The sequence below is a fragment of the Bos grunniens genome, chromosome 4 (genome assembly GCF_055505025.1).
Source record: "Bos grunniens cultivar Pamir isolate PY7600 chromosome 4, Bosgru_T2T1.0, whole genome shotgun sequence".
NCBI lineage: Eukaryota > Metazoa > Chordata > Mammalia > Artiodactyla > Bovidae > Bos > Bos grunniens.
In genome coordinates, this window is record NC_141168.1 from 1,918,932 (window position 1) to 1,936,014 (window position 17,083).

The window sequence follows — 17,083 nt, forward strand, 5'->3', positions numbered from 1 at the left end:
GTGAAAGTGAAAGTCACTCACTCGTGTCTGACTCTTTGCGACCCCATGGACTGTATAGTCCAAGGAACAGTCCAACAGCACAAGGGCAATTGTGCTGTGGGAAGGACAGGAGTTAGTGATCAGACGGACCTGGGTTCGAATGTGGACTGTGTGAACAGGTCAGGTCACTTCCCCTCTTCTCAGGGTCTTCAGTGGTAAAACAGAGCCAACAGCGCCTACTTCACAGGGTTGCCGTGATGGTTAAGTTACACAACGCACATGAGAAGCCAGGAGTGTAGCGGTTATTCCACAAAAGCTAGTTGCCACCCCATCTCTCTCTCTCTTTATCCCCCCCGCCCCTCATCCCGTCACCTCTCTCTTTCTCTCTCATGCACACGTTTAGTTCTTGATCTAAGAAAGATTTACTGAGCTCCTGGTATTTGACAGGAACTGTGCTTGGCGATGGAAAATAGCGAACCAAACAAATTAGACTGGACAGAAAATGAGCCCATACATAAACAATAGTCCTGTTTAGAGGAAAAGAGAACAAGGTGAAGTGAGCAAGCCTCTGGGTCGGTTTGTGTTGATAACATTCACGCTGTGATGTTAAGTGACGAGGGCACAGTAGTGATCCATGGGAAGTATGTTCTGGACAGAGGCAATGGGGGCGTGGTAGGGGGGCTGCAGAGGTGGGCAGGGGTGGGTTCCCGGGTGCCTAGAGGTCTTAGTGTTTGATTCTAAGTGAGCTGGGAAGCTGGGGGAGATTTTCCTGTTTAGCACGGATGTAGAGGCTCACCGGATTGTTGCTTGCAGCTGTGGTCTGAGGATTTTTCACGCAGGTAAAATTCCATTTCATGAGTGTGTCACAGTTCGTTTGTGTTTTTCACTAAGGATAGACAGCTGGCTTGCTAGTAGATTTCTGCTTGTTTATCTCTCCACTGTGAGGGCTTGGATAAGGGAAAGAAAGAAGCCCTTTAACAGAGGCGGGAAGGAACTCGGGTTATGCGTGAACGTTGCTTGGCTGGGTTTTGTACGGGGTATAAAGACAAAAAAAAAATTGGTCTCTATGTCCTTACGTCTTAGAAATTTGGTCTCATTGTAATCAAGCTAGAATCAAAGCACGGTGTAGTGGAATGAAGGAAACCATCCCAAATCCTGGCAGGTTCAAAGACCCGACATGATAGTGAAACCAGAGTACACAGCGAGGAGCAGTATTCTCACCTGTGGACACATAAGTCATCATGGCGAACACACTGGCAAGGACCATACAACTGTCTACATCGGTAGCTCTGAAGACTTACTGAAGTTTGAAGAAGCCTTTGGGAAATTTCTCACGGTAACCAACCTATCGGCTAATAAACACCTGCGAAGCGTCTATGTTTGTCAAAGCATTCTAATAGATATGGGGCTTCTCTGGTGGCTCAGCTGGTAAAGAATCCCCCTGCAATGCGGGAGACCTGGGTTCAATCCCTGGGTTAGGAAGATCCCCTGGAGAAGGGAATGGCTACCCACTCCAGTATTATTCTGGCCTAGAGAATTCCATGGACTGTATAGCCCGTGGGATTGCAAGGAGTTGGACATGACTTTCACTTCTTTTCTAAGAGTTTTGTAGGAAGTACACAGAAGTTTACAGAGTGCAAGAAGAGATACTCTAGACCTCACAGAGCTTGCACTCTGACTGTGGGTGGACGCAGATATGTGAAATGCTGAGATGAAACACAAGGACGTGTGTGCCAAGTGTCAGATGAATGCTGTGTGCCCTCGGTTCTCTTGGACTCTAAGCTCCCCCAGAGCTGGGACTGAAGCCGTCTTCTTTTCCTTGTGTGTTCGTGTGTTTGAATGAATGAGTGAGTAAACACTGGAACTGCCCCGTAAAGACTTTGTGGGGAAGGAAGGTCTCAGTGTGGACAGTAAATAGTGATAGCTCTGAATCTGAAGAGGAGGAAAGAGGGCATGGAAGTGGTGAATGTTCTAGGGGCTGGCAATGGGAAGACCCAGGGGGTTGGTGAGAGGAGGAAGCCAGGCTGCAGGAAAGGGCTCTTTAGGCAGAGAAGTGGGGAGGACTTGGAAGGGCAGAATGGGGTCCCAAAGTCAAGGTCTTGGGTGCTGGTGAAGGAGTTTGATTTTTGTTCTACAGTTAATGAGAACACTGCACTGCAGTGCTTCCAGCAGAGGCGAAAAACTGTGTGTGGGGGCTTCCTATTTTAGGGGGATGCAGAAAAGCGAGTGTCAGCTGGGGTGACAGAGATACCTCCAACTGGGTGGGACGATAGTGCACAGTGGCAGTTGGAGGGTGCCCAGGGGCTGTCAGAAGGGGCGAGCCCAAACACACAAGCATGTCTCAGGAGTATCCTATTTTTTGATGTTCCTTTGGCCAAGGCAAGTCACATGTTCAGACCCAGATTCAAGGGGTGGAAAACAGACTCTGCTCCTTGCTAGGAGGAGGGGAAAGCCATAAGGCAAAGGGGTGAGAGTAGAGGGAAGAGCTTGTGGCCATTTTTGAGGTCTACTCCCCGGGCTCACTGTTTTAAGTACCAAAGACAGGGAAACAACTCAGATCAAATGCAAGCGAACCTCTGCAGACAGCTGAATAAAAGGAAATTAAAAGGTCTAGATGGTTGGAGTGCTGAAAGATCAGAAATGCCACATGTATTGACTTTCTAGAATATGTGTCTAAATCTCACACATTTTAAATCGGATCTCATTAATCTCTGCTTTGGAGACGTTACTCCAGAAATTATCCAGGTCATTTCAGGCAGGTATGTAACTCAGCTCTCAGAAGCTGGGTGTTCAGAAAAACAGATAGTTCTTTGTCTTTCCATGGTTCTTTAGGGCACTGAGACTTATACAAAATAAAGATGAGCACAGGGTTTAATTAGTTGGAAGTAGTTCCTGGTTTCTTATACGCCTATGACAGCAGCAGCACTGGCTCAGGACAAGTTTCATGCTCTCCAAGTCCTCACCACCACTTTCTGGCATGAGGCGTTCTATGCACAGTATTTGGAGGCCTTAGAAGCTTTTCAGGGGCCATAAAAAAGAGTTGGAGTCATGAAAAAAATTTTAATTCAAAATCACAAAAAAATACTTCAAAATAAATTTACATCATAAAAATAATCTGCAAGCAATCTATAGACTGTCTCATTTCCTAAGAATTCTTAGAGATGATGAAAGCTCACAGGCAATAGTAATTTAAGTGGCTTTCTTATACTCCCCAAATCTAAAAGTTAAATGAAATATTCCTTTGAAGTCATCTTTATTGCAAAACAACAACAGGTATTTAATGCAGAAGGGGGGTGAACTACAGCAAGGCCCCTACATCTGAACCTTCAAGTTGTGAACTTTCAAAAAGCGAACCTGTGTTCACATGTCCAAACATGTTCACATGTCTGGCTTACACTGTCCCTCGTGTGCCTCCTGTACAAGTAGCTGTGCTTTTGTGTACTTTACAGAATTGTGTAGAGTACAGTGACACAGAATGTTTGTTTCAAGCCCAGGACCTTCAGAAGCAACTGTAAAAGCAGTGGTTGTTGTGTGTTAGTGGTTCAGTCGTGTCTGACTCTTTGGGATTCTCCAGGCCAGAATACTGGAGTGGGTAAACATTCCCTTCTCCAGGGCATCCTCCCAACCTGGGGATCGAACCTGGGTCTCCTGCTTTGCAGGCCGATTCCTTACTGTCCGAGCCACCAGGGCAGCCCCCAAAGCAGTGGTAACAGCCGATTGTGTTAGCGGGACACCTAGGGTAACTCTGTTGGACTTCGGGACTGGGCACTGGGAGGAGAACTTTTGTAGGGGACTGACACCACCCAGGGAACTGGCGGGGCTGGTGCTGGTGAGGGGAGCGGACTGCAGCTGCCATACAGGACTATAGATGATTGGCTTCCCTGGCGGCTCAAATGGTAAAGAATCCTCCTGCAATGAGGAGACCCAGGTTCGATCCCTGGGTCGGGAAGATCCCCTGGAGAAGGGCATGGCAACCCACTCCAATATTGTTACCTGGAGAATCCCATAGACAGAGGAGCCTGGTGGGCTATAGTCCGTGGGGTCACAGAGAGTCGGACACGACTGAGCGATTAACTTTTTAACTTTACCTCTGTTTGGAACCCTTGCGGGTCCGCAAACTAACTGCTGGGTGGAGGGCCTCTGGGGGGCCCGAGAACACCCCCGCCCTCCGATCCGGCAAGGGCCGCACATACAGGGCTATCTACGTCTTCCCGGTGGAGAGGTCCAAGGCCAGTGGCAGCCCGACCGCTGGTCAGATCCAGTGAAACCAGGTTTCCGGGCTTTCCGACCCTTTTACTTACTTGGGCGGAGTGACGGTTCCCGCCGGAGACCTCCCAGCGGACACCGCCCAGGAAACTGGCGGGGCCGGTGCTGGTGAGGAGAGCGCACTGCAGCTGGCACACAGGGTCGTCCCACGCGCGCCGCCCGCCCGCGTTAGCTCGCGCTCACGCGAGACCCGACACCAACAGGTAGCTCCTCGCCCGGCTCTAAGCTGGAATTTGCCGGCTCCCGCGAGGGGCGTGGCCCCAAGTCCCACCCGCTAGGCCCCGCCCCCGGCCTCACGCCCCCTCAGGGGCCCTCGGCGCGCTCCTCTGACGCACGGCGCCTTCCTCTGACGTCACGCCCCGCCCCCCCGCCCCGCCCCGGCCCGCGAGGCGCCAGCCCTCGGCAGACCGAGCGGCTTCTCCTCAGGCGGCGGTTGAGACGGCGGCTGTGGCAGCAGCCCGGGTTGTGGTCACCGTCCGTGTAGCGGCCGACTGTCCGCCTATTCCCGTCCCGGCCGGCGGGGCGGCCGTCCAGCCCCTCGAGCCGGTAGGCGATGGTGCGGCGGAGCGCGCGGGCGGCGAGGCGGCGGGCATGAAGGAGGATGGAAGGGCAGGACGAGGTGTCAGCGCGGGAGCAGCACTTTCACAGCCAAGTGCGGGAGTCCACGGTGAGCGCCCTCCGCCCGCTTCGTCGGCCTCTCCCCGCCTCCGCCCACCTGCCCTCCCCTCCGGGCCTCCCCTCTTCCCTCAGGGTCCCGGCGGCGCGCCTCTCTCCCAGGCTCCGACCCCCACCCCGCGCCAACCTGCTCCCTATCCCGGCGCGGTTCCGGCTATCACCTGTCCGCCCCCGGGAGTGCTCGGTGCCACCTGCGTCCTGCTCGCCCCGGGCTTGTCCTGAGCCGGTCACCCTCCCAGCGGCGGACGACGGCCCAGCAGCCCACCCCGCAGCCGTGGCCCGCATCCCCGTGGCCCAGCTCCCCCGTGGCCCGGCTCCCCTCCGTGGCCTCACCCCCGTGGCCCCGCTCCCCCGTGGCCCGGCTCCCCCCATGGCCCGGCTCCCCCCGTGGCCCTACTCCCCCTTGGCCTGGCAACCCCGTGGCCCGGCACCCCCGGGGTCTGACTCCCCCGTGGCCCGCCCCCCCGTGGCCCGGCCCCCCCGTGGCCCGGCACAGTAGGCAAGTGTGCGGTCGGGTATCCAGCAGGACCTGGGCAGCCCTCGCAGACGCCGGGCAAGGGCCGAGCTTGGTCTCCTAGCCCTGCCAGGAGCGAGCCTCCGCAGCCCAGCCAGGACCCTCGTCCTGGTTAGTACACGCCTTTCCGAAAGCTGGCGTTTGGGTGTGAAGACCCAAGGTGGATGGGATTGAGGGCCCCGAGCAGAAGTCCTTTGTGCTCTGGAAGCAGCATCTGAAGGGAGTCATCCGTTGTTGGTCCCCTGTCCTTCTGTGCTGCTGCCAGGGGTCGGGAAGCAGGCTTGGCCTTAGCAACCCACTTTGATGTTTCACCTTCCCTGCTGGCACTGGAGCGCGTTACGGTTGTGTGATTTGTGTTTCCATAACGATGTAAAACATGTAAGTTTGGGGTATTTGTGTTTACCTCCTCCTTCTAACTTCCTCCTCTCAGACTCAGTCAGTCTCTTGGTTTAGGTGGAAAACGCTGGTTGAGAATTGCCTAGTTTGTGTAGTTAGTGATCTAGAAACTTGAGAACACTCTGCCAAGTCATACCTTGGAATAAAGAAATATCAGTTCTGAACTGGTGGACTCTGATACAGCATATTTCGTTTAAATGTGTGACTTGAAGCTGAAATAAACAGAAGTACATAATCATCCATGCCCAGCTTGAAGCACTTTAAACACACTGTTGTAGTCCTGAACACAGACTGAAAAACAATATGGCCAGCATCCCAGAGGCCCGTCCCTTTTCCTTGTCTGGTTCCTCTCTGTTCCACCAAGAGAAACCACTGTCCTGGCTTTAACAGGTGAGCTTAGTTTTGAACTTACATACACGGAACCTTATGGTATGCACTGTTCTGTGTCTGATTTCTTTCACTCATCGGCATTTGTGAAATTCCTCTCTGTTGGACGTGGTTTTAATTCATCCATAATGCTGTAGTTGTGTGGCTCTAGCACAGTCTATTTTTATTTTACTGTTGGTGGGCGCTTCCATCGTTTTCAGGTTCTGTTTACCAGTGTTCTTGTACATGGCTTTTGGCGAATGAGTGTATGCATTTGTTAGGTCTGCACTTAAGCATGGGACCTCTAGGTTATAGGTTGTGGGTTTGTTCATCTTTAGTAGATACTTTGAAGTAGTTTGTCAAAGTGGGTTGTACCAGTTTACACTCCCACTGGCACTGTAGAAGAGGTGTGATTTGCTTCTCATCTGTACAAATACTTAGCATTTTTTTAAAAAAATTAACCATTCTGATGAGTGTCATGGTATTTATTGCACAAAAGGTTTTGCATTTCCCTGATGATAGAATTTGAGCATCTTTTCATTTTTTTTTTTTTGGCCATTTGGAAATCTTTTGTGAAGAGTCTTCAGGTCTTTTCCCCATTTTTAAACTTGTTTATGTTTTTGATAGTGATTGCAAGAGTTCTTTGTGTTTTCTGGGTATGATCCTTTAGTCACATATATGTATATATATGTGTATCTATATAGTAAATCTTTTTTTCATTCAGTGGATTCCTTTTCACTTAATGATATGAGCAGAAATTCTTAGTTTTAATATAGTTCACTTTATCAGAATTTTTTCTTTTATGACTAGTGATTTTTTTATGTCCTGTTTAAAAAAATCTTTGGTTACTCCAAGGTTAAGAAGATGCTGTCTTAGGCTTTTCTCTAAATGCTTTATTGATTTACTCCTCCTATCATCTGGCCACCTGATGTGAAGAGCTGATTCATTGGAGGGGACCCTGATGCTGGGAAAAATTTAAAGCAAAAGAAGGGGGCGGCAGAGGACGAGATGGTTGGATGGCATCACTGACTCAAGGGACGTGAGTTTGAGTAAACTCTGGGAGATAGTGAAGGACAGGGCAGCCTGGAGTGCTGCAGTCCCATCATGGGGTTGCAAAGAGTAGAACACGACTTAGCGACTGAACAAAAACTACCTCCTATTTAAACCTACAGTTCATCTGGAATTTATTTTTTGTGTATGTTATAAAGTAGGAGTTATATATATTTTTTCTCACTTGGATGTCTCATCGCTTCAGCAGTATTTATGACCTTAGTCACACATTGAAAGTGAAAGTCACTCAGTCGCGTCCAACTGTTTTCAACCCCATGGACTGTACTGATGGGCTCCTTTGTCCATAGAATTCGCCAGGCAGGAATACTGCAGCGGGCTGCCATTCTCTTCTCCAGGGGATCTTCCCAACCCAGGGACTGAACCTAGGTCTCCTGCGTTGCAGGCAGATTCTTTATCATCTGAGTCACCAGGGAGGCCCAATCACAAATTAAGTAACTGTATATTTGTGGGATTTAACTGAAACTCTGTGCAGTTCCATTGGTCTATTTTGGCTGTATTTTAGATTAATCAGATATTCTTTTATTTGGATTTAGAAAAGTACCCATATTTTAGTAGCCAGGAGCTTTATTTTTTTTGTCCACTATCCTAGAAACAACTCAGTTTTGACACTGATTCTAGAATTCCTTAGTTCTGCTCCTCCTCACCCCTACCTCTCCTGGCCCAGGACCCTTGGATGCTAGATATACTCTGTTGCTGCAGAACCAGTGCAGACAATGACCAAGCTTAGTGAATTTCCAGTCTTTGGCTTTCCTTCCTTGAAGTATTCATATTTAGAGTGAGTATAAATGCTTGATTTTTTCTAGGACTTGTCACCAGTTCTTTTTTCATTTATTTTTAAAAGTAGGTTTGTTTTTGAAGTCTGTGAGTTTGTTTCTGTTTTGTAAATAAGTTCATTTGTATCTTTTTTTTTTAAGATTCTGTGTATAAGTGAAATATATTTTTCTTTCTCCTTCTGACTTCAATTAGTGTGCTAATCTCTAGGTCCATCTATGTCGCTGCATGTGGCATCATTTCATTCTTTTTCATGGCTGAGCAGTAGTCCAGTGTATGTGTGTACCACATTTTCTCTATTCATTCCCCTGTTGATGGACATCTAGGCTGCTTCCATGTCTTTGCTATTGCAAGTAGTGTTGCAGTGAACACTGGGGGTCATGTATCTTTTCAAACTGATTTTCTTCGGATGCATGCCTAGAAATGGGACTGCTGGGTCATATGCTACTGTCATGTTTAGTTTTTAAGGAACCTCCATACTGTTCTTCATAGTGGTCGTACCAGCTTACACATCCACCAACAGTGTGGGGGGGTTCCCTTTTCTCCGCACCTTCTCCAGCATTTATTGTTTGCAGATTTTCTGGTGCGGGTCATTCTGACCAGTGTGAGGTGGTGCCTAAATGTAGTTTCGATGTGCATTTCTCTAATAATCAGTGATATCGAGCATCTTATAATGTGCTTTTTGGTCATCTGTATGTCTTCTTGGGAGAAATGTCTATTTAGATCTTCTGCCCATCTTTTGGAGGAGGAAATGGCAACCCACTCCTGTATTCTTGCCTGGAGAATCCCACGTACAGATTAGCCTGACAGGCTACAGTCCATAGGGTTGCAAAGAGTCAGACATGACTGAGCAACTGAGCACACCCATTTTTAGATTGGGTTGTTTGCTCTTTTGATACAGAGCTCCATGAGTTCTTTGTATATTTTGGAGATTAACCCCTTGTCCGTTGCTTCATTTGCAGGCATTTTCTCCCGTTCTGTGGGTTGTCTTTTCATTTTGTTTATGGTTTCCTTTGCTGTGTAAAAGCTTTTAAGTTTATTTAAGTCTCATTTGTTTATTTTTGTTACTCTAGGGGGTGGATACAAAAAGATATTGCTGTGATTTATGTCAGAGTGTTCTGCTTATGTTTTCTCTTAATAGTTTTATAGTGTCAGCCTTATTATGTATAGCTCTTTAATCCGTTTTGAGTTTATTTTGTGTATGGTGTTAGAGAATGTTCTGATTTCATTCTTTTACATGTGGCTGTCCAGTTTTCCCAGCAGCACTTACTGAAAAGATTGTCTTTTCTTTATTTTAGATTCTTGCCTCCTTTGTCATAGATTAACTGACCATAGATGCATAAATTTATTTCCTGGCCTTCTATCCCATTCCATTGATCTATAGTTCTGTTTTTTTGTGCCAGTACCATATTGTTTTGATTCCTGTAGCTTTGTAGTATAATTTGAAGTCAAGGAGTCTGATTGCTCCAGCTCCATTTTCCTTTCTCAGGAATGCTTTGGCTATTTGGGGATCTTTTGTGTTAGCATACAAATTAAAAATTTTTTTGTTTTAGTTCTTTGAAAAATGAAATTGGTAATTTGATAGGGATTGTATTGAATCTGTAGATTGCCTTGGGTAGAATAGTCATTTTGACAGTGCTGAGTCTGCCAATGTAAGAACATGCTGTATCTTCCCATCTGTGTCATCTCTGACTTCTTTCATCAGCGTCTCATAGCTTTCAGTGTACAGGTGTTTTGCCTCCTTGGGAAGGTTTATTCCCAAGTGTTTAATTCTCATTTCTATCTTTTGTTGTTAATGTATAGGAATGCAAGAGATTTCTGTGTATTAACTGGAAATATAGTAATATAGCTTTTGTTACCTGAACATTATTGACTGGAGATGTATTGATAGGTTTTTAGAGAGTGAAACAGTTAACATTGGAGAAGGAATAGGCTACCCACTCCAGTATTCTGGCCTGGAGAATTCCATGGACTGTATAGTCCATGGGGTCGCAAAGAGTCGGACATGAATGAGTGACTTTCACACACACACACACACACAATTAACATCACCGTGCAAAGTTGCTGGAGCTTAAAATTGATCAAGGGTTCATTATACAACTTAATGATTGTCATTATCATTCACATTTTGCTTTGTTAGGTTTTTGTTCCAATCAACCTTGTGTTTATATTACAAACGTAAAATTTTCAAAAGTGACGCGCTGCAAAATTTTGAGTGAAGAATTTTTCAGTGAGTTTTATGCAGATACTTTCTCTGATTGTTCAAGCAATATATATACTTGTGCCTCAGAAGATGATCATTCTTCAGAGTTTAGTTCTGATTCAAACGATGTGAATATTGGATGAACAAAAAGACAGAAAACCTTAGTGATTGATTCTGATACGGAAAGTGAAAATGAAATTCATGATAATGCAGAGAATGAGCCTTTGCTTCTACAGAATTGTGGATTAAAGACAGCATTTCATGAAGTTAGAAGACTTTACAGGTGTGTCAGGTATAACTGTTGAATGTAACAGCCTGCAAAGTGTTAGTGAAATAACAGAAGTTTTGACTGGCCCAAAGAATAGTTGCCGGCCATAGGCGTTAGTTTCTTCAAAAATCCCCTGGTCAGCAATGGGTTAATTTTGTATCCTGCAACTTCACTAATTCATTGATGAACTCTAGTAGTTTTCTATTGGAGAAGGCAGTGGCAACCCACTCCAGTGTTCTTGCCTGGAGAATCCCAGGGACAGGGGAGCCTGGTGGGCTGCTGTCTGTGGGGTCGCACAGAGTCGGACACGACTGAAGCGACTCAGCAGCAGCAGCAGCAGTTTTCTGGCAGCATCTTTATGATTTTCTATGTATAATATCATGTCATCTGCAAACAGTGACAATTTTAACTTCTTTTCCACTTTGGATTCCTGTTAGTTTTCTTCTCTGACAGCCATGGTGTCAGTTCTGTAAATTATTCAACTTTTTTTGTTTTGCCAAAAGATAAAATACACAACTTACAGTTCACCGTTTTTAAGTGTGCTGTTCAGTGACACTGAGCACCTTTGCATTGTTGTGAATCACCACCAGCCATCTCCAGAACTTTGTCGTCATTCCAGACTGAAACTGTTCCCTTTGATCAGAAACTGGTAAAAAAAAAAAAAAGAAAGAAACTGGTTCCTCTCTCCTTCCAGCTCCCGGTAACCACCGTTCTACTTTCTGTCTCTCTGAATTTTACTATGCCAGGTAACTCATGTAAGTGGAGTCATACAATATTTGTCCTTTTGTGTCTGGCTTATTTCACTTAGCATGATGTTTTCAGGTTTCATCCATGTTGAGGGATGTGTCAGAATTTCCTTCCTTTCTAAGGCTGGATAAAATTCCATTGTGTGTATAACCTTGTTTTGCTCATCCGTTCATCCTACAGGGGACATTCGGGTTGTTTCCCTGGCTACTGTGAATGATGCTGCTGCGAACATGGGGGCATGAATACTTGTTCCAGGCCTTGCTTTCCATTCTTTTAGGGATATACCCAGAGTTTGAATTTGTGGATCTCATCGTAATCCCATGTTTAATTTTTTGAGGAGTTGCCATACTGTTTCCCACAGTGGCTGGACCATTTTACATTCCTAGCAGTAATATGCCAGTGTTTCAGTTTCTCTGTGTCTTTACCAACACATGTTGTTTTCTGTTTTTTTAAAAAGTAGTAGTTATCCTGGTAGGTGTGCAGTGGCATTTCGTTAGGATTTTGATTCGTGTTTCCCTGATGGTTAGTGATGTTGAGCATGTTTTATGTGCTTTTGGACATTTGTATATTTTCTTTGAAGAAATGTCTATCTAAAGTCCTTTGCCCATTTTTGAATTGGGTTATTTTGTTAAGATTTAGGTGTTCTTTATATATTCTGGATATTAATCCCTTTGTGATTTGAAAATGTTTTCTTCCATTCCGTGGGTTGCCTTTTTACTCTATTTATAGTATTCTTTGGTGGACTAAAGTTTTAAATTTTGGTGAAGCCCTGTTTATTTATTTACTTGTTTGTCATTGTTGCCTGTATTTTTGGTGTTCTATCCAAGAAATTATTGCCAAATCCAGTGCTGTGAAGATTTTCCCTTATGTTTTCTTCTAAGAGTTGTATAGTTTTAACTGACATTTTTGAGGTCTTTGATCCACTTTGAGTTAGTTTTTTGTATGTGGTATAGTATTTAATTTTAAAAAGCTCATGTAATAATCTTACTTTAGTATTATGAATCTTTAATATTATGAATATTTCAGAGTTCTCTTGTCAATTACTATAATGGTCACATTTAGCTGCTACTATGAGGTGGTAATGATCCATTTCCTTTCTTGTTTTTACTGTCTTTTTATTTCCTTTTCCTTTTGGACCTCAGGTGTACAGAATTAGGTTAATCTTTTAAAACCTTTATTTGTTTATTTTTGGCTGTGCTGGGTGTCTGTTTGTGCAAAGCCTTGTCTCTAGCTGGGGAACGGGGGGCTTCTCTCGCGTTGTGGTGCACGGCCTTCTCGTTGCAGCGGTTCTCCTGTTGCAGAGCACAGGCTCAGGGCGCACAGCTTCAGTGGCTGCAGAGTGTGGGTTCAGTAGTTGCAGTTCCTTGGGTCTAGAGCACGGGCTCAATAGTTGTGGCACACACAGGCTTAGTTGCTCTGAGGCATGTGGGATCCTCCTGGATCAGGAATCAAACCTGTGTCTCCCGCTTTGGTAGGGGGATTCTTTACTACTGAGCCACCAGGGAAGCCCTATGACTGGATATCTTAATAGATTATGTGTAGAAGGAAAAGCCCCTGGAATGGGAAATGGTAAACCACTCCAGTATTCTTCCCTGGAAAATTCCTTGGACAGATGAGCCTGGCAGGCTACAATCCATGGAGTAGCAAAAAGTTGGACACGACTGAGCAACTGAGCACACAGACTGAAAAAAGACTTGAGTGAGGCTCATGCTGCAGTTGGTAAAGATGCAAGTCATTCATATTTGCCAGGATGAGGAATGGTCAGTCATGTTTATGATTTGGACAGAGTTCACATTTTTTGTCTTTGTTCAGGCATAACTACAGAGTGATCTTATTTATTCTTTATCCATTATGGTCATAGAGTGGCCTTCTCTGATGTTAATGTTTTCTGAAGTTGTTTATTTTCTATGGGAGAATCATCAAGTCCTAGCTGGGAGTTGGAGAAGGCGATGGCACCCCACTCCAGGACTCTTGCCAGGAAAATCCCATGAGCGGAGGAGCCTGGTAGGCTGCAGTCCATGGGGTCGCTAAGAGTCAGACATGACTGAGCGATTTCACTTTCCCTTTTCACTTTCATACATTGGAGAAGGAAATGGCAACCCACTCCAGTGTTCTTGCCTGGAGAACCTCAGGGACGGGGGAGCCTGGTGGGCTGCCGTCTATGGGGTCGCACAGAGTTGGACACGACTGAAGCGACTTAGCAGCAGCAGCAGCTGGGAGTACCTGGTTGTGAGTTGCTAGCCAGTTTCAGAGTTCTACTAGTTACTAAGGGAACCTGATGTAGCTTTGCCAACTTAATGTGTAGATCTTAAAAGAACAAGCTGATGAGGACTTTTTCCTTCATATTCTGTACTTGCTCTCCAGGAAGTACCATGTTTTCAAATTTTTCCAGGGCTGGCTACCTAAGTTTTGGGGCCCAGTACAAAATGAAAATACGATTTTCATAGTCAAAAAGCAGGGGAAAATGCCATTAAAGTTACAATAATCTTGTATTAGTTTCAATCAGTTAGTACTGCTAAGTAATTCAGTTATGTCTGTCTTTTCTTTTTCTGATTCTTTTCCATTATAGGTTGTTGTTTAGTTACTAAGTCATGTCCGACTCTTTTGCGACCCCATGGATTGTAGCCCACAAGTCTCCTCTGTCCATGGGATTTCCCAGGCAAGAATATTGGAGTGGGTTGTCATTTCTCCAGGGGATTCCTTAACCCTGAGCCTCCAGGGAAGCCCTATTATCAGATCAGATCAGATTAGATCAGATCAGTCGCTCAGTCGTGTCCGACTCTCTGCGACCCCATGAATCGCAGCACGCCAGGCCTCCCTGTCCATCACCAACTCCCGGAGTTCACTCAGACTCACGTCCATCGAGTCAGTGATGCCATCCAGCCATCTCATCCTCTGTCGTTCCCTTCTCCTCCTGCCCCCAATCCCTCCCAGCATCAGGGTCTTTTCCAATGAGTCAACTCTTCGCATGAGGTGGCCAAAGTACTGGAGTTTCAGCTTTAGCATCAGTCCTTCCAAAGAAATCCCAGGGCTAATCTCCTTCAGAATGGACTGGTTGGATCTCCTTGCAGTCCAAGGGACTCTCAAGAGTCTTCTCTAACACCACAGTTCAAAAGCATCAATTCTTTGGTGCTCAGCCTTCTTCACGGTCCAACTCTCACATCCATACATGACCACAGGAAAAACCATGGCCTTGACTAGATGGACCTTTGTTGGCAAAGTAATGTCTCTGCTTTTGAATATGCTATCTAGGTTGGTCATAACTTTCCTTCCAAGGAGTAAGCGTCTTTTAATTTCATGGCTGCAGTCACCATCTGCAGTGATTTTGGAGCCCAGAAAAATAAAGTCTGACACTGTTTCCACTGTTTCCCCATCTATTTCCCATGAAGTGATGGGACCGGATGCCATGATCTTCATTTTCTGAATGTTGAGATTTAAGCCAACTTTTTTACTCTCCACTTTTCACTTTCATCAACAGGCTTTTGAGTTCCTCTTCACTTTCTGCCATAAGGGTGGTGTCATCTGCATATCTGAGGTTATTGAGATTTCTCCGGGCAATCTTGATTCCAGCTTGTGTTTCTTCCAGTCCAGCGTTTCTCATGATGTACTCTGCATAGAAGTTAAATAAACAGAGTGACAATATACAGCCTTGATGAACTCCTTTTCCTATTTGGAACCAGTCTGTTGTTCCATGTCCAGTTCTAACTGTTGCTGCTTCCTGACCTGCATACAAATTTATCAAGAGGCAGATCAGGTGGTCTGGTATTCCCAATCTCTTTCAGACTGGAAAAGGTCAGTTTTCATTCCAATCCCAAAGAAAGGCAATGCCAAAGAATGCTCAAACTACTGCACAATTGCACTCATCTCACACGCTAGTAAAGTAATGCTCAAAATTCTCCAAGCCAGGCTTCAGCAATATGTGAACCGTGAACTTCCTGATGTTCAAGCTGGTTTTAGAAAAGGCAGAGGAACCAGAGATCAAATTGCCAACATCCCCTGGATCATGGAAAAAGCAAGCCCTATTATAGGTTATTACAAAATATTTAAGATAGTTCCCTGTGCTATATTGAGGTAAGTAGTTGCTAATGGACCTGCTTGACAAGAAATTTTAAAAGTAGTTCTAAAGAGAGAAGGAAAATTATTTAGGTGAGAAACTCAGATTTACATAAAAAAAGAAAAAGTATTCAGGATAAATTAAAGTTAAATAAATTTCTTATTTTGATCCAACATGTAACAGTTTATTGAAAGTGATAGCACCAGTGTATCCAGTGATTAGCTTGTGGATAAGTAAAATGAATGACAGTAATGTTACAGGGACAGGTGGAAGGAATTGGGAAAACTCTGTAAGGTAGCTGCACTACCTGTGAAGCAGTATAGTGTATTTAATTGTAAATTCTAGGGCAGCCAACAAAAATATTTATAAAGAAGTATAACTGTTAGGCTAACAGAAGAAAGAGAATAGAATCGCATAAAATCCTCAGTTTAAACCAGAGATGGCAGAAAAAGACTAAAGTCAAAAATCTAAACAGCATGGTCAATGAATAGAAAATTGTTAAAACTATGATAACTATTAAAACAACAATATCAGTGGTTACTTTAATGGTCTAAATAAATCACTTAAAAGACATTGTCAGAGTGAATTAAAAACCCCAAGTGTATGTTGTCTATAAGAAATCCAGTAAATATAAAGATACAGATATATTAAAAGTGTGTTATCCTGGGTGGTGCTGGTGGTAAGGAATCAATTTACCAATGAAAGACTTGGGTTCAATCCCTGGGTGGGAAAGATCCCTTGGAGGAGGAAATGGCAACCCAGCCCAATATTCTTGCCTGGAGAATCCCATGGAGAGGGAAGCCTGGTGGGCTAGAGTCCATGGGGTCGAAAGAGTTGGATATAACTGAGCATGTACACGTGCATGCGCGCGCGCGCGCACACACACACACACACACACACACACACTAAAAGTAAAGGGATACAGAAAGGTACACCGTGTTAACTAATCAAGAAAGCTGGAGTAGCTGTTACTTTCAGACAAGGTGGACTTCAGAGCAAGGAACATTGTCAGGAATAAAAGGAGCAATGCATAATGATAAAGGGTCAGCTTTCCTAAAGGACATAAAGTCCTTAATGTGTATGCGTGTAACAACAGAGCATCACAATATGTGAGGCAGAAACTAAGTGAGCTGCCAAAGGAAACGGGTGAATCCACCTACCATGGCTGGAGACTGCAGCACCCCCTCTGTTGGTAGTCGGCAGATCCAGTAGGCAGAAAATCAGTAAGCATATACATATATAGTTAAACCAAATAATACGGTCGGTCAGCTGGATCTGATTGGCATTTATGGACTCCTTCATCCAACAGTAGCACAGTGTACATTCTTCTCAAGCGCGCATGGAACGTTCACCAAGATGTACCACGCTTTATAACACACCTTAAAAGTGGAAACCACACAGTGTCTGCTCTCACACCACAGTCCAGTTAAACTGCAGATCAGTAACACAGATATAATTGGGAAGCTCTGAAGTACTTGGAAGGGAAAAGAAACCCTAAAGGAAACCAGTCCTGAGTATTCATAGGAAGCACTGATGCTGAAGCTGAAACTGCAATACTTTGGCCACCTAATGTGAAGAACGGACTCATTGAAAAAGACCCTGATTCTGGGAAAGATTGAAGGCAGGAGGAGAAGGAGACGACAGAGGATGGGATGTTGGATGGCATCACCGACTCGATGGACATGAGTTTGAGCAGCTGTGGGAGTTGGTGATGGACAGGGAGGCCTGGCGTGCTGCAGTCCATGGGGTCGCAAAGAGTCGGACACGACTGAG

The 17,083-nt window shown here is 45.2% G+C and overlaps 2 protein-coding genes across 12 annotated transcripts in view; one reads left to right on the plus strand and one right to left on the minus strand.

The window, feature by feature from the left end:
- The window catches only part of LOC147373375 (uncharacterized), a 29,656-nt gene extending 25,080 nt beyond the window's left edge, over positions 1-4,576 (minus strand). The window contains exons 1-2 of one of the 3 annotated variants that reach the window (XR_015161846.1): positions 4,281-4,534; positions 776-926 (exon numbers count right to left, since the gene is read on the minus strand). Coding sequence is in view for 1 of the 3 variants with exons in the window: in XM_086394717.1 (XP_086250843.1) it covers positions 776-830 (55 nt within the window). In the remaining 2 variants the exon portion in view is untranslated. Of the gene's footprint in view, positions 1-775; positions 927-4,280 lie in introns of all 3 variants that reach the window. The other 2 variants (XR_015161845.1, XM_086394717.1) reach the window with 2 other exon arrangements.
- Positions 4,577-4,649: 73 nt separating this feature from the next.
- The window catches only part of LMBR1 (limb development membrane protein 1), a 131,629-nt gene continuing 119,195 nt past the window's right edge, over positions 4,650-17,083 (plus strand). For all 9 annotated transcript variants that reach the window (XM_086394694.1, XM_086394696.1, XM_086394695.1 and 6 more), the window contains exon 1: positions 4,650-4,912. In XM_086394694.1, coding sequence (XP_086250820.1) covers positions 4,847-4,912 — 66 coding nt within the window. In that variant the 5' untranslated portion in view covers positions 4,650-4,846. The remainder of the gene's footprint in view (positions 4,913-17,083) is intronic.